This window comes from Lygodium microphyllum, chromosome 22 (genome assembly GCF_053477565.2).
Source record: "Lygodium microphyllum isolate KBCC chromosome 22, Lygodium_microphyllum_v1.1.10, whole genome shotgun sequence".
Lineage (NCBI taxonomy): Eukaryota > Viridiplantae > Streptophyta > Polypodiopsida > Schizaeales > Lygodiaceae > Lygodium > Lygodium microphyllum.
Genome location: NC_141156.1, coordinates 37037263 through 37055195, shown reverse-complemented (window position 1 = coordinate 37055195; position 17933 = coordinate 37037263). Strand labels below are relative to the sequence as shown.

Below are 17933 nucleotides of genomic sequence, written 5' to 3'. Positions count from 1 at the left end.
TTCAAGATCCCTCGTGGATATCGTGATTGATTGGGTTAGCTTTTGATGGTGCTCCAAAGCAGACAACCCTTTCCTGCCCTTGCTTTGGATCATCCTTGGCAGGACTGGGACTTTGCAGGCTGGCTGAATTTGGAAAAGGCCTCAGCTAACCAGGTGTATCATCTTCTGAGTAAAGATCATCAATGGCTGCTTGCTAAAGCTAATACTGTATGGGGTTTGCGTAAATCTCAGTCATGGTGGAAGGTAACTGTGATGGAGGGCTGGTTGAACAAGACACCTTTCAAATGCAAGGTCTTTCTTTGGAGGGTGATGATTGGCGGTCTTCCTCTTGCCTCAGCCCTTTCCAAGCGTCGAATCTCCAACAGCAATTGCTTCTTTTGCACCACTAGTGTGGAATCGGCCCGCCATCGATTTATTTCTTGCATTCTTGCTAGAAAATCTGGTCACTCTTGTTGGCAGTTTGGTGAGCAGTGGTTGTCTTCCTTGTTAAGCCGTTTTGACTGGTTTTTGCGCAGCCCAAATACCCCACACCGGCACAGTCGCATATGAAGATCTTGTTTCACTTTCTTAGATACTGGGGCTGTTGGCACAATTGGATTATTCGGAATTCTTTTCTTTTTGATTCAGTCTATAATCTTTAGGGACATATTGCTAGGCTTAAAGGCCTTTTGCATTGGCAGATATATCTCATTCGGCACTTTGACTTACTCCCTCGGGAGGACTTACTTCCCTGGCATATGGCAATTTCCTCTGCATCTTTGCCATGGCTTTTTGTAACTCTTTGTGGTTTACTACTTTAGAGAGAGAGAGAGAGTTTACATATGATGGTTTAGAGCCATCGTGTATCTTGTAATCATGTAAACTTGTACCTTTTTTTCGTAATTAATACAATTACCTTTTACGAAAAAAAAAGAGAGCATTCACACTTTCAGCCGGAGATGGGAGAGACTGCAGGGTGACTCTAATAAGGAGGAGGAGAGATGCCTTCATTTCATACCTAGGATTTCAACACCCTTTCGCATTGTTGTCAGATATGGCACTTGAGTTAGACTACATAGTTTTGTAGCGTAATTTTGCAGTCCTATACAAAGGCATGTTTTGGATTTTTACTTTGAGAAAATTTCGTGAGAAGTTTCTTAGTACATTTTTTCTTCTATGAAAAGAAAGAATCACACTCACTTCATTGCCTTTTTCCCATGAAGTATGAAAACTATTAGTTCTTGAAAATTTTATGTCAAGAAGCAGCAAAATCAAGATTGTAGTGTTTATTATCCATTGTTGGACTTTTGTTTCTCTTGCTAGACTGAAACCTGTATGTATAGTATATAAGATGGGCCTAATTTCCAACAACCTTGCACAAGAAGATGACTTTGATACATTAGTTGCTCCAGCTGAGATGTATGAAGCACGCGTATAGGCTTCTAGTCTCATCATTTTTGACTGCTGAATTGTGATGGATGGAGAGACCTCAAATCCTTATGGTCTCTAGGATGAGATCATTGGAGTTGAGCTTCAGTACATCCCATTCTATGGGGCTATCCTGTGGAGGCCTAGAGACATCATGAAGTAGATATGACAGGATGGAGTACATATGAGGGTCCTCCTCAGTCCCTGTTGCATGCGTGAGATATTACATTGCCTCACCCACTGGATGAATGGCATCTGGTAGATGTTAACATATGTATTTCATTCATTCTATCTCTTCTTATGTTCCATCCTTTAAGAAAAAGAATAAAAAATATTTCTGATCTTGATCAATTAAAGATTTTAAGAGTGGTAGATTCTTGGTTTTCTGTAGCCAAATTACCTTGATCAAGGGGATGCGGCTACGATGAAAAATGCATTGCTTGCCACAACCGATTGGATTCGTGTATGCTCTCTCTCTCTCTCTCTCTCTCTCTCTCTCTCTCTCTCTCTCTCTCATCAGTGTATGGCATATGGTGTCTTGATGTCTGTTTCACTTGTGTAGACATTACTAGTAGGGAAGGAAATCACTCTAATTTCTGGTTGTTCAGAGGAGAAAGGTGTCTTAATTGATTATGCAGTTATTTTTGAAAGTATAAATGTCACGACTTCAGTTTTTCAATCAATAAGGGATGTAAGGAGAAAATTCATATGTCATGTTATGTTCCTAAGTTAAAATTCTTATGGGTTATATACATTAAGGACACCATAAGGAACGCGCGTTGCACTTAATAATTTTGGGCAAGTCAGAATTGCCTTCATTATGTGTAACTGTAATAAAATTGAGAGAAGCATGACCTTGACTCCAGTGGGCGTGACATTTTATCACAATATTGGGAGATGAAGGCAAGTGTATTACCTTCAGAATTCTCTGCTGACAGTCAGCCATTGAGGGCAGTGTTAGCTCTATGAGACTGAGATGCAGGACATAATCTTCATGATCAGGAATAGTTCATGTGGTGGGCAAGTTGGGAGTTCTTGCTTAGTCAGCAAGTGCTAAGTCCTTGGTGCTGCAATTGGAGGTTTGGGAGCTCATCCATATCCTCCCAGTGACATGTCAAAGGCTTGTTCTCAATTGGTCTTTGTCAGTGAGAGTCCTGGACTGTATGCCAGCCATTGTGGAAAATATTTGGTCTTCCATTATTGTTTACCTTCATTAGCATGGATTGCAGTTCCTGTGGGTCATGCTACAGGTTGGCCATGCTTGGTGGTGCTACAGTCCCCCATATGGCTTGTTTTCTCTGTTGTCCCTGCATAGCCTCGAGAGGCTTTAGATATATGTGATGTTGAGTTTCTGCTCGAGCCATTTGTTGAGCTTGTGTACTCCATTGTCAGATCTTGAGAATTTAACCGCATTTTATTTTGCGGGAAAAGAAAGACTTATTCTACAGGATTTAATGTGGACTATAAACAAGCCATTTCAGCTTGTTCCAATGTGAAGGTAGCTTGTATGTTTTGCTCCTGCAGCTCCTGCTATGCACCCCTTGCTGCCCACTGGCTGCCAGCTGCTTCCACCATCCTTGCTGCTCCCAGTACCTGCCACCTCCTGCCCACTACCTGCAGCTTCTTCTCCTGTATGTGCTATCCCTGCTTCTCCCACCATCCCTATTTCTCTGACCACCTGCCCTTTCTCTCCCACGTCTTGTGTGCCAGACCTGCTGCATCAGCCACCTGCATCTCCCACCCCTGCATACCTGCCTGAGAGCATAAGCTGAAAGCTGTTACCTTTCACCTGTTTCCTGTATGCTCAGCCCGCCTCTCAGCCCCTTCCTTCACTGCAATGGATGCCACACGTCCTGCATTGGCAGGGCTCTTCCATGCAGTGGCCATCACCCTCTCCTTCTCTTTTTTTTTTGCAAGTAAAATGTGGCGAATAATATTACTCAGAGGCTGAATACAATGAAACGCGGATGCTCAACAGACCAGCTGGAGCTGATGCAAATCACAAATCCATGATGTATACAAGCGTCTCAAGGTTATTTGGGGGGGATGGGGGAAAGAAGCCATGGAGGGGGGTGTATTGCCATCTGGGGCTGCCCACCTGCATCATAAGGAACAGGTCATGGCCGCCCCAAGTGTGCAGAAAGTGAAGACGGAGTTCGTGGCGGGCTCGTGACTCGCCCTACACCTGGTCCCACCTGCTGCCGAGGGAGTGGATGATGGAGGTCCAAATCTTTGCCAAAGTCGGATATACTGAAAGACACTCCTCGCCAAAAACCACCTGATAGTGTTCCTTCCATATGTGCCATCCTGTAAGACTTCCTATAATCTCTCATACCTCTATGAGCGCTCTGTTGTGGGCTCCACTACTTGGAAGATGGGTAAAGCCTCCAAGCCGATCATTGCACAAGACACAACCTCGATGAGAAAAATCACGTCCCACATCCCGGCCTCATACAAAAGGTGACAGCCCTGGCCAACTACTTGCCAACAAAAAGCCCCCCACGAGATACTCTGCCTACCACCTGTAAGGGGATACTTGCAGGTGAGAATCTAGTAGCCCACACCTCCACAGGCTCCATCGGCTCTCGGATCGGGGGATCTAGCCACTCCTGAGGGATCAATGAGTCAATCTCCCTCCTCCTCAGCTTAGCTTCTTGCTGATATCCTAATGCGCATTGCAACACCTTCTGATCCGCCATCTTGTACACCTCCCTCCACATCCTAATATAGTAGGAGCAGGGCGAGCCTCCAAGGCAACCCACTGGATGTGGGATTGCTGTTCTATCTGTATCCAGTCCCGATCTTTGACTTGGGGGTTCCAAACCACTGAGACTGATGGTCTATCTTCTCCTGGCATCTTTGGGGCCGTTGAACTAGGGCCTTGCAAAGGCCTTGTCACACTCGAAGTAAGCTGTGGAGGAAGGAAGATCTGGGTGGCATGATCTGGGAAGTCGTGAAGATCCATCTTAAGGATGGCCTCCAACCCCTGCCAGGGATGGCCTAGGTCTACACTCCTGGAGACCCTCTTGCAAAAGGACCTTCCAGGTGTGCCCGCCGCCTAGTGTTAGACCACAGACCACTAGCTTTCCCAAAAGGGCCAAACTCTGCAACTTTGGGTCAATGATCCGCAGCCCTCCCTCAGACTGATGGTGGATGATGGTCACCCATGCCACCTTGGCCCGGGAGTCCCTGGAACCGTTTGAGCTACCTAGATGAAAATTTGCACTAGGCGGCGAAGCTGAACCACACAAGACGAGGAGAAACACCAACAAGAGGCGATGTACCAAGCTGTTGCCAGGACCTGGTTGACCAGTAGGGCTCAGCCGGTTAAAGAAAGGGGGGCAGTGTTTTAGTAGGTCAGCTTCCGCCTAATAGAGTTGAGAACTGGAAGAAACTGCTGGATAGGAGTGATGTCGAGCCGCACTTGGAACCTTAGATATCGGACGGTCTATCCCGTGCACACCCATCTAAACATGAGGTGGACACCCGACTCCGTGCTGGAGTCCGGATCTGTAAGGAAACCAACCGACTTTCGCCAGTTGATTTTCCCTCCAGCTATAGTGCAAAATACCTCCAGAGATAGTCTCACTCTCTCCAGCATCAGCTCATCATCCTCTACATAAAGAGGGGTATCATTTGCATACTCTGAGTCTAGCATGGTGGAAACCCAACCTTGCGATGGTGCCCTCTAAGAAGTCCCAGTCAACCCTGTCATAGGCCTTCTCGAAGTCCAAGAGGAGTACTGCCAATCCCTGACCATTGTGCAGAATGCTCTTATCCTTGACAAAGCCTGTTTGGGTATCATAAATGATGTCTAGAAGCATGTGGTGGAGTCAACTTCTGATCATCTTGGCCAGGGCCTTCTAGGCCACTGACAACAAGGTGATTGGTCTCCATTGGGATAGTCCAACTGGAGACTAACAAGACTTGCTGATAAACTCCCTGGCATCCGTCCTGAGCCGAAAATCTCTTGAAAGACTAGTAGTAGAGGGTCCTTTACCACCTCCTCGAAGGTAGTGAAGAAGGCCTTAGAAAGACCATCCTCTCCCGAGCATTTCTGCCCATCGTGTGCATTGAAGGCCTTAGCTAGCTCCTTCTCTTTGAAGGGGTCTAGGAGGGAGCCTCCCATCTCCTCTGTGACCAAGGTGGAATGCAATCCTAGATCTACTGTCTACATCGCTGTACTCTGACTGAGGTGGCCTCCTACTAAAAAAGATGTTTGCAGTAGTCAGTGGCAATCTTCAACACCTCATTTGGGCTAGAGGGAATCCTCCCGTACTAATCATAGAGGCTGCAAATCTGGTCTCCTGAGGTGCGAGGCTGATGCACGTGAAAAATTCCGTGCCTTCCCCACCCGATGGGCCTGGGAGGGGGTGAGCTTGTGCTTGTAAAAAGTAAGATGTTGATCCGTTCGGCAAGAGCAGGGTGCAGCTCTTGCCGAACAATCAATTTTGTAGAACCACATGCTCCACTCTAGTGGAGGTTGTTTACGTTCCAGGATGCTAGGTGTAGACTCATGGGGAAACTTGTGACAGGAGGAACACGCATCTGTTTGGTGTGAAATGTGCTGATAAAGAGGAAGAGCTACGGCGCATGCGAATGCGCTTAACTGCAGGCTTGGAGGGTGAACTCCACTCCATTCCCCCATGGTGGCTCTCGAGCGGGCCCTAGGGGTGATAGATGCTCTAGGCGGTACCTCCAGTGTGTCTATCAGCCAGGCTGAGAGGCATGACTCTGTATGGTGGTAGAAGGGGGCAGCCTGTGCGACGGGGCCACTCGATCACATCCATCGGTGCAGTCCATTGTGGAGGGTGTCGAATAATAATGCTGAGATGTGGGACCTCGGCTCCAGCCCACCAGTTAATGTCCATCATGCACCCTAGCCACTGCTGGGAAAAAAGTGATAGTCCTCCTTGTCCCATCCATTGGGAGATGTGGTCAGCAACCTGGCCCCTCACCTCCTTCTTTATCTGTGTCATCGTCAAGTCTCTTGAATGAGAGGTGTGAAAGAAGAAAGCATAGTTTGGTCCATCCGGTGGTGGTAGTAAATGGACCTTGTTGCTCCTTGACTTGCGGACCACGAAGGTCCCCATCTCTAGAGGTAGTGGAAACTCTCGACGCTCGGCCACTCTCAAATAAGACCACGGACCACTACGGAAAAATTCCCGGGGGAGCAATTGCCGCTGTCGAGGGAAGGTGTGATGGGCAGTTGGACAAGAGGAGCTAGTGGGTGGGGGGGTGGTGGGGGGGGGGGGGGGGGGGGCAAGGCTGCTGGTGAGGAGAGGATATGGGCGTGTGAGGCTCGTCACCCTTGTGGGAAGGAGGGGAATGTATTTGGGGGGGGGGGCGGGGGGGCACATATGTACTGGGTGAAGATCGGGGGGGATTGATCGGCCGGGGAGAAGGTGGGGAAGAGGATGAGTAAGGGGTGGTGGGGTGATCGGATGTATGAGGCGAGTGTGAAGGGGGGCGAGTGGCCTTGGAAGGGGGAGGCCGCGGAATAGGGTCGGTGGGGGGGGGGGGGGGGGTGGGGTGCTGAGATGTCTCAGTGAGTGGTGGGGGTGGAGGCCTGTGATCCTACTGGGTGGGACTAATGCAGGGGTTATGCGTGGTGTTCTAATGGGGGCCCATTGCTCGCGCTCCTGCTCTCTGCTGCGGTGGCTCTGTCCAAGGGGCTCTCCCTCTATGTCGTCACTTGACCTGTTTGAAATTGTGAGCATCCACCTGTGGTTCTGTCGGCTGAGCAGCCTTGGCTCCGAAATGTGTGCAATCTGTTGCTTGATACCCAAAGTCATGGCATCGCAGGCAGTGGCGAGGCTGCCCTATCACAATAACGTGCTGCTTGAAAGAGTGCTTGCCTGCCTCAATCTCAAGAATCTTGGGTATGTTCTTTGTATCTTTTACAGCCACCCATACCTTCGGGAGTCTTGTGGCTTTCACTGCATCCGCGAAGGAGGGAGGAAGAACTCTGCCGAAAATTGTCCAAAGTCCTCCACTAATTGACGATATTCTGTCGCCAATTCGGGGGATAGAAGGGTGATCGGGTGTCTAGGAAACCTGTTGTGGAGTGCGAACTCCTCCACTGTGAAGGTGAGCTATCCACTGTAAATGACCTGCTTTGTGGAGGCATAAGGTGAGCTATCCACTAGCTCGCAGGCTGCATCCACGAAGGTGAGTTGAACCATGAAGATCCCCTCACCCATGAGAACTGCCTCCACAATCTGCATTGTGCCAATGCGTAGTCTGGAGTGAAGCCAATCCCGAAGCTGGCCCCTGGATTGAGAGTGTCCTACGACCTGTCCATAGATTGCTGTTTCTTTCAGTTCCAGTTCTGTGGTACGGACGGAAAGGAGCTGTTCTTGAGAGAGGACGACGCGGAAGGTGTGTGTGAGTGGGAGGTACTCGCAAAATGCTCCGGCGTAAACCAGAGGTTTCCATTGCGCGTCACTGCTGGGGGCTACCAATCTAGCTGCTGTGAAACTGGGGAGAATGTTGCTCCAGACGGAGGGAGCAAGGAATGCTATTGGTATGAACGTGCAGCATAGGATGGAGGCACTGGAGCAGGTCAATTGGGGAGGTCTTTTGTGCGTGAGGCGAGGGCGGAACTGCCACAGCAGGTCTATGGTGAAGGGGTGGTTGTCTCTTCCTAGGCCCTGCAGGGGTTCGAAGACACAACAGACAAGCGTGCTCTGTAGGGGCCGCAGGACAGGGGGCTGCAGATTAGGGTTGCAGTTCCCACGCTCTCACTCTTTCTGTCTGTTTGGGCCAGATGCTGCCTACTGCTACACACAGCAGGCCTAGGGCAGCAGCAGCGGGACGTGTTAGGGAACTTCCGGGCAGGAAGACACAGAGAATGGGGCGCCCAAGCAGGGTGCAGATGAGATCAGTGGAGTCAGAGACCAGCCCATAGACCTGTAAGCACAGTGGAACCGAACAGGCGCTCCCTCTCTCAGTGATTCTGTGGCACACTGCAGGGCAGCGCATGTGCAGGTCAGGCACAGTGGCAATGAACAGGCAGTCCCTCTCTCGCTGATTCTGGTGGAGGTGATGGTGGGTTTGGTGGCTGCTGGTGGCCCAGCCGTCAAGTGGCGGAGGTGGGGGTAGCGCAGCCCAAGTGGCATAGGTGGCACTGTAGGACCAGGGGGTGGTGCTGCGACAGGGGAATCAGACGGACGAGCTGGAGTAGACCCTCTCCTTCTCTATCCTTCCTTTCCCTCAAGTAATGTAACAAGATCAGCAAGGTTCAGAGACTTGACAGACCAGAACCAGTGCAGCTGCAAGATGAAGAAAAAAAAACTCATTGGTGAAACAATAGGTGGTGCCTCTTATTTCTATGGGGATTTCCATGCAGCTGCCACAGCTTCCACAGCCGATGCTTTCTCGCATATTTGGTTAGATCCTGATAAAGTGTTGGACATCAAAGGTAGAGCGGCAGCCTTACAGGTATCATCTTTGGTGTGCTGACTGTTAGTTGATTGGCCAGCAGTGTGGTCATTAAAAGACATGATATGGGAAACTCTCATAGGCACCACTGCGCGGGTTATGAAAGTAACCCTAGTAGGGAATCAGTTCAAACAATCCAATGTGACACTTGCCACCAGCTCACTTGATGTGTTGACTGCAATATCATTTTTCGATAGATTCGTCTAGGGAAAAGAGTATTCATCTCTTTGTGATGGTGTAGTTATCATAGTCCACTTCCTGCAGATTTGATGGGTACTTTACACCTCACATTGCCCAAGGGGTAGTTCCTCTCTAGGTGGGATTGTGGAGGGGCATCCTGATAACCCGTTAGTTAGGGTTTTGGTTCCCACCACAGGACCAGACTTCCTCCTTGGACCCATCAGGTCCCCTTTGGTGCATGGGTAATGTATACTTCAGATAGTGCATTACATTGGCCTCCTAGGGGAATGTTCTGCCTGTCGGATGGCAGGCCACCTTGTAGCAGACTGCCCTGGGACATGCGAGAGGAGAGTGGTTGTTCAGCCTTAGCCATCGTCCTTTGAGGACAAGGGGGGAGAGCTGTTGCCTTGTAGGAGCAAGAGAGCTGTAGACGAGACGGCGGGCCACTAGGTAGAGAGGAGACAACATTAGAGATATGCAGAGAAACAAAAATATGAATAGCTGCCACAGAGATGATGGAGAGTTGTTAGAGATTCCATGCTTGTTGCTCATGGAGATATAGTAGCAATTCCACTTTAGTGGTGGCAAAGACAATTGCACTTGAACCCCCTGTCCTATGACATCAGTGCTGGAGGGACTATCTGCTTGGTGACGTGGAGCGATCTGTTCCTTGATAGACCTTGCAATGTGCCCTTCTTTGGCTACACCACCAGGTTGGGAAAGAGGATATAGATGAGCAGGATCAGAGCACAGCTAGCAGCCTCCTCCCATTGGCATAGAGAGGGAATTACAGAGGGGTTCCCAGGTGAATTTTGGAGGAGGCTACATGATAACTTTAGACTTGGGAAGATCTCTCTCTTCCTATCGCTTGTTGCTCACAGAAGCTCAGCAGTCGGCACATGGCTAGGAAATGGCAAGGATGCTATAGCATGCGTGAGATGCGACGATCCAATGGAGACACAGAGACATTCCCTATGGGCATAGTTGCACTTGTATGTATTACAAACTAGTTTATACGATTCATACCGTTACGTACAAATTCGTACCAAAAATAAGCAGTTTTTTTTTTTTTGGGGCGTGGTTATTGTTGTTGGTGGTGATTTTGTAGCCTTGATTGATCAACCAAGAAAGGGGGTGGAAGCTTGATTAGACTACTCAAACATGTTTTGTTATGATTTATCCTAGAGCCAAAGGCCATACATAAGGTATTCAAGCAGTTCCAAACCTTTCTAATTGATGCCCCATCATTTTTCACAATATATTAGTGTCATCAATAAATAAATTCAGCACCATTTGAGAATTATCAAGTAGCTTAATCCTATTGATTTTACCTTTGTTCATAGCTCATTTTGCACCACCCAACCCAAAGCATTAGTACACATTGCTAATAAAACTAGGCTAGAGGATAGCTTGGCCTAATGTACCTTCTGAGAGTACATGAATTAGTGAATGTACCATCGGTAGCTACTTTAGCCTTAGCAATGCCAAACAAAACCATAACAAAAGTCATAAATCTTTTACCAAAACCTTTGGTGGTTTGTTTGGTAACTGTTGGTCTCATAGGTCATTTTGGCCTCTTATAGACGTTAATAAAGCATCTCATGTCATTTTATCTCTCTCTCTTTTTTTTTTCTTCGTAAAAGGTAATTGTATTAATTACGAAAAAAATACAAGATTACTGGATTACAAGATACATGATGACACAAAGCCATCTTGTGAAGAGGTTTTCTCTTTCTCTCTCTCTCTCTTTTTTCTGATTACAAGATACATGAGGGCCCTAGGCCAATGTGTGGGGAAGCCCCGTAGTAATGCACTGAAAAGGTTACACCAATCATGGCAATGACCCAGAGGCAATTGCCATATGCCACGGATGCAAATCCTCCCGAGGGAGCAAGTCGGAGTGTCGGATGATATATAGCTGCCAATGCAAGAGCCCTTTAAGCCTGGCAATATGTCGGGGTACATTAGAGGCCGAATCAAAGAGAAAAGCGTTGCGCGTGGTCCAAATGTGCCAGCATCCCCAATATCTGAAAAAGTGAAATAAGATCTTCGCATGCAACTGTGGCGGTGCGGGATACTTCGGGCGCACAAAAACCCAGTCGAAAGGAGTTAGCGAGGATCCCACCACCGCGCGCCAAATGTGCGACAAGAGTGACCAGATATTCTTGGCGAGCGGGCAAGAGAGAAAACGATGTCGGGCCGATTCCGCCGGTGTGGTACAGAAGAAACAATTGCCATTCGAGATGCGACGCTTGGCAAGGGCCGAGGCCAGAGGAAGACCACCAATCATCACCCGCCAAAGAAAAACCTTGCATTTGAAAGGTGTCTTATTTAGCCAGCCCTCCATCAGCGTTTTGTGCCACCATGACAGCGATTTCCGCAGTCCCCAAACAGTGTTAGCTTTCTCTCCCAGCCATTGGTGATCTTGAACAAGAAGATGATACACCTGATTAGTAGAGGCCTTTTCCAGACTCAGGCGGCCTGCAAGGTCCCAGTCCTGCCAAGGGCGATCCACAGTCAAGGCAGGAAAGGGTTGCCGACCCTGAAGCTTCGACGAAAGCTGCTCCCATAAATCACGGTATCCACGGGGGATCTTAAAGAGTCGCCGAGCAGTCCGAAATGATACGAGGACATTGCGAGTGGCAAGGGTAGCATCCGCAACCGACGTCACACCTAAACGGGCCATGCGATTAAATCTTGGTCTGAGTTGATGTTTATCTTCCCATGAAAGGAGTCTCGATACTGCCAACAATTCCAGCTGAAAGGAATTAGTCTGCAAGCGGTCCCCTACTGGGTGCCAACGGGCCTTTTGGAGCACCACTTTCCAAGAGCCGACCAAGTGCAGTAACAAAGAGGAAGAGGGACTGGAAACACGAGAGTCAGCATTAAGGACATGCCACCAGGAGGCCCGAAGCCGTGTGTTGCCATGGCGGAGCCCGCTGTCCTCAAGAAAATAACGGGCTATGATGGTCCATGGGTGATGATCCACACACATGGCACGAAAAAGGGACCAACGGAGAGCTAACATATGAGTGTGTGCATCCAAAATAGCTCCTCCACCCATGCGCTTATGGGTACATGCGTGTGACCATGAAATCCAGGAAATGCCGGCCTGCAGTGAATCCTTCTTCCACAGCATGAAACGGATGGGATGAGTGAGGGCCTTCAAAGTAGTAGGCGTCCATGGCAACAAAGGCAGGAAATACGTTAGCATTGGAAGCATGATTGTCTGGGCCACTTTGAGGCGGACATGGAATGGCCACGCTTGCGACTTCCAATACATAAACTTCGCCGCCAATTTTTGTGAAATCCACTCCAGCAGGGCTTTTGGCCGTACATCCACCCCCAATGGGTATCCAAGATGCCTGACAATGGAGCCACGGGAAACCACCTGGCCTTGCCAGCCTAAGGACTGCAAATCAGGCTCCGTACAACTGAGAATGGCTGACTTAAGGGCATTGATGCGAAGCCCAGAGGGCTGACCAAAGAGTGTCCAAACATCTAATGCCCTTCGAATGTTGTCCCTGTCCGCCTGCAAAATCATAAAGGTGTCATCAGCCAAAGATTGGCTAACGAAGTGCTGACCCAACGGAAGAGACAGCCCGGCCAGCTGAGCAGAGGCTACCATGGAGGATAACATTGAAAGGACCGGGTGAGTCGCCAGGGCAAAGAAGAGAGGGCTCAAAGGACAACCCTGTCTGACCGAGCGTGCAAGGACAAATGGCTCTGTAACTCCACCATTAAGCATAACTCTGGAGGAAGCCTCAGCACTAATGGTGTAGATCAATCGGGACAGTCGGCTACCAAAGCCCATAGCCGACATGAGGTCTGCAATGAAAGACCAGTCCACATAATCAAACGCCTTTTCCAAGTCCAATTGGATCAATACCACTTTCTGACCGGAGTGCCGCGCATAGTCAATAGCCGTTTGCACATTTAAGATATTATGCAGAATGTTGCGGCCCTTAATGAAACCATATTGGAGAGGATGCACAATAGCTGGAAGGTGCTTGTGGAGCCGATTCACCAGCACTTTGGAGTAGATTTTATACATGGAGCCCATCAAAGAGAGTGGTCTCCAATGTTGCAACTTTGACGGCGAAGGGACCTTTGGAATTAGTTTGATAAGGCCTTCTTTCCATGAGGAGGGCATGACCCCCGTTTCCCACACCTGCTGAAACATGGCCACCAATGGCTTCACCAACTGCGTGGCCGAGGTCTCAAAGAATTCATTAGTGAGACCATCCCAGCCAGGACTTTTATCATTCGACAAGTGCAACAAAACGTCCATAAGCTCTTCCTCGCAAATATCCGTCTCCAAAGCGGCTTGCATATCAACTGGAACCTGCTGGCGGACTAGATGATAGAAGACCGAGCGGGCATGCGTAACCTGGCTAGAAGGCGAGGAAGAGGAACCAAGAAGTTCCATGAAATAGTTTCTGCACATAGTGACAATGGTCTGCGGATCCGTGACCATGCGACCTTCCGAATCCTGGAGTCTGGTCATATTTTCGCGAGCCGGAGACGCATGCAAGCCGCGAAAGAACTTATGAGACTGGCAGGCGCTATCTTGCATTGTGTCCGTCAAGTTGTGCAGCTTGGCCTGTTGATAAGATTTCAACTGAAACACTTGAATAAGATGGGCCAACCGCCTCTCCAGAGACAGCAGAAAATCATCATCAGGGGAATCCAGGAGCAAGGAACGGACCAAAGCCAGTAAGTCTTCTGCTGCATGTCGACATCGGCGGCAAAGCGAGGCATGATGGATCCCATACTGGCGAGCAACCCGCTGCACATTAGAGAGCAGCCGTGCAAATGAAGGCCAGCCCTCAGAGGCGAAGTCCAATAAGAACCTCTCAATCAGCTGTTGCATATAGCCCTGGAAAATTGAATGCTTCAAATAAGAGGAGTTGAAACGTAAAGGAAGCCTATCCAGGAATTGCACAAAAGGTGCAATAGAGTGTGCCCGCATCTCAAGCTGGACGGGGAAATGGTCCGACAACGCATATTGCCGCAAGACCGTCATTTCCAGCATCTCGGGAAGAAAATCATCGGCCAGCATGATATATATTCTGTCCAGTCGCGACCAGGTAGTTGCATATTGTGCGGAATGAAAAGTAAACCCTGAAAAAGACGGGTGAAGCCACGACCAAAGATGTTGCTTGAGCACGTGCAAAGCAAAGGAACTCCACACCCGGCTTTCCGGCGTATCCATTACCGAATGCCCTGAAGTGGACTGAGAAGAGTCAACACACATATTGAAATCTCCCATCAAGAACCCCCTTCGGCCGAGTGACATGGAGCCCTGCAAAGTGGACCAAAGATCCCGTCGGGATGCGGGATCATTCGGAGCATAGAGGCCCAACAGCCATAAAATCTCTCCTTCAAATAAGACTTCGATCACCAGAAAGCGGCCCTGCACATCATTTTTAACAAGGACAGGCTGATATTTCTCATGGACAATCATCAGCACGCCCGAATAGTGCGTAGCATGGGTCCCTGCATAAAACAGACGGAATCCATGACAATCCATCACTTTTCCTGCTTCACCGTGACTTTTGTGCTCAACTGCACACAATACATCCCACTGGTTCTCGTGCAAGACGGTCCACATGGCATGTTGCTTATGGCGAGAGCAAATGCCTAGCACATTCCAAGTGGCTATCTTCATGTATCCTCAAAGAAGGAAGTCAGGAACGAGGCACCTGCTGCCTCGATTTCACCTTTTCCGCAAGAGCATCCAGGACACCCTGATCCAGAAAATCAGCCAATACTGCAAAAGAATTCTGGCGACCTGCTTTGGAGGTAGAAGGGAAATCCACTGCCTTGGGAGAGGGGTGGGGATAACGCCGATCCCAGGGTGTAATAACATTTCCTTTGGCATCGAACGCCAGCTTGGCAGGTGGGCCTCTGGGGCCGTCGGTATAGGCTCTCCTTGGAGACTGATTGCGGGGGCCCGACGGGGCCGTAGGACGCGCAGCCTGCTGTGAAGTGGCCATTTCTTTCCGGCGCGTATACGTGCGCACGGAATCCTGGGAATCGGGCGGCCCAGGATCCGCCAGGCCTGCATCCAACTTTTTACCTTTTTTAGGACGTGCCTCAATCCAGTCCGTGCGACGGGAATCCACACTCGGGACCTGTTGTTTGCCTTTATCCATGACATGAGGAGACTGAAGGGCTTCGTGGGGCGTGGCATCAAGCACCATGTCGTCCTTGGGCAGCACAACCTGCGCATCCTCCGAGGACGATTGCTTTTCAGGGCATTCGGCCATGAAATGCCCCAATTTACCACATGAAAAGCAGTGGCCCGCAAAGTTGCCCCATTTTAAGCGAAAATACAAAGGATGCATGCCCGAACAATTGAGGCGAAGCCACGCGGGCCTTTTCCTGGCCGTGTCCCATAACATGCATAAACGGTTGCGGTTCATCGCCCTGAGGCTTGGGGGAACCGGCACTGTTCCCACAACTGCCATCGCATCCTTCAACATGGGCCAATAGACCGCCGGACAGTTTTCCACCTCCACCCACACCGGGCATTCGCGTTGAAGCAGACGCTGGAAGTCGGCCATGGGGCGCCATGGCACAACATGAACCAAGCGGCGATCAAAGAATAGCGGCAACTTGGACAGGAGCTCAGCGCGATGCGTTTCCGATTTCAGCAGGACCTCATAAAACCCGCGAGGTCCAAGGAAGATCTCCTCAACAGACTCCCCTTGCAATAGATGGTGCAGCCACTGGCGAATATGCGAAAGCACTGGGATCCTGCCAGTGAAGAAAAGTATAACTGCACGGTCATAGAACACCGAGAAGGATTGCAAGACTGATTTGGGGTCCACCGTGGCTTCCAGCACATCATCCGTTCCCGCAACAAAAAAAAGATTCGGTATTATGCTGGACATAATCGCCGAGCAGAGTATTGGCGAAGTCCAGCAAATGCTCCCAGTCAATTTCTTGCGAATCCACAGGATCAGAGGCCACTTGCGCATAGGAGCGTTCCGGAGGACTCATGGGCTCATCAGGCGTAGGCTTGGAGCGTTTGCCGGCAGGCGGCTGTTCAGAACTCGGCGGCAACTCCTCCGTGCATGGCACCATATCTTCCGGCTCCTCTGCATCGGAATCAGGGCCAAGGGCTGCCACCGTCCGGTCAAGAAAATCCAAATCCAGGCCAGCCATACTGCTGTCTTCACACAGAGGGCGAGCTCTCTCTCTCTCTCTCTCTCTCTCTCGTGAGGCAGAGGTGCACGTCTGTCTGCCTCAGTCGTGGCCTGTCCAGAGGTGCACGTCAGTCTGCGTAGGTGCAGAAACAGAGGACTGTCTGCTGCTGCCTTTCAGTCGGGCACCGAAAGCAAAGCAGGATGCCAGGAACAGACCCTGCGTAGGTCAAGTGGAGACCCACGATCCACAAGGAAGACGCCCTTCAAACCTGTCAACAGTCGCAGGAACAGAGACAAGCTCCAAGGGGAGGAGGGCACAAGAAGATTGGTGCAGCGATGGCCACTGCAAGGCAGAGCATCGGAGCAAGATAGCAGAACTGCCTGGGACAGGACGTCAGGGCGTCAGGCCAGTGGGACGGGGCTGACACGACCACAGACGCGGGCAAAACTGCCGGCCCACAGGTCTGTGTACCTTCACAGAAGTCACTGGCCACGAGGGAGACAGTGCCAGACACGGCCAGCAGGCGAAGCGTCAGGTCGATGCAGCAGGTGAATCAGGGCAGGTCCGCGACGCCATCACGTTCCGCCATCGATCGCTCTTCATCTTTCTCTCTCTCTCTCTCTCTCTTTTTTTTTTTCGTAAAAGGTAATTATATTAATTACGAAAAAAATACAAGATTACTGGATTACAAGATACATGATGACACAAAGCCATCATGTGAAGAGGTTTTCTCTTTCTCTCTCTCTCTCTTTTTTTTGATTACAAGATACACGAGGGCCCTAGGCCAACGTGTGGGGAAGCCCCGTAGTAATGCACTGAAAAAGTTACACCAATCATGGCAACGACCCAGAGGCAATTGCCATATGCCACGGATGCAAATCCTCTCGAGGAAGCAAGTCGGAGTGTCGGATGATATCCAGCTGCCAATGCAAGAGCCCTTTAAGCCTGGCAATATGTCGGGGTACATTAGAGGCCGAATCAAAGAGAAAAGCATTGCGCGTTGTCCAAATGTGCCAGCATCCCCAATATGTGAAAAAGTGAAATAAGATCTTCTCATGCAACTGTGGCGGTGCGGAATACATCGGGCGCACAAAAACCCAATCGAAAGGAGTTAGCGAGGATCCCACCACCGCGCGCCAAATGTGCGACAAGAGTGACCAGATATTCTTGGCGAGCGGGCAAGAGAGAAAACGATGTCGGGCCGATTCCGCTGGTGTGGTACAGAAGAAACAATTGCCATTCGAGATGCGACGCTTGGCAAGGGCCGAGGCCAGAGGAAGACCACCAATCATTACCCGCCAAAGAAAAACCTTGCATTTGAAAGGTGTCTTATTTTGCCAGCCCTCCATCAGCTTTTTGTGCCACCATGACAGCGATTTCCGCAGTCCCCAAACAGTGTTAGCTTTCTCTCCCAGCCATTGGTGATCTTGAACAAGAAGATGATACACCTGATTAGTGGAGCCCTTTTCCAGACTCACGTGGCCTGCAAGATCCCAGTCCTGCCAAGGGCGATCCACCGTCAAGGCAGGAAAGGGTTGCCGACCCTGAAGCTTCGACGAAAGCTGCTCCCACAAATCACGGTATCCACGCGGGATCTTAAAGAGTCGCCGAGCAGTTCCAAATGAGACGAGGACATTGCGAGTAGCAAGGGTAGCATCCGCAACCGACATCACACCTAAACGGGCCATGCGATTAAATCTTGGTCTGAGTTGATGTTTATCTTCCCATGAAAGGAGTCTCGATACTGC

General features: G+C 49.8%; 1 protein-coding gene across 6 annotated transcripts in view; it reads left to right on the top strand.

The window, feature by feature from the left end:
* The window catches only part of LDA (limit dextrinase), a 297784-nt gene that overhangs the window by 171332 nt on the left and 108519 nt on the right, over nucleotides 1-17933 (top strand). For all 6 annotated transcript variants that reach the window (XM_087663138.1, XM_087663136.1, XM_087663137.1 and 3 more), the window contains exon 20: nucleotides 1799-1870. In XM_087663138.1, coding sequence (XP_087519264.1) covers nucleotides 1799-1870 — 72 coding nt within the window. The remainder of the gene's footprint in view (nucleotides 1-1798; nucleotides 1871-17933) is intronic.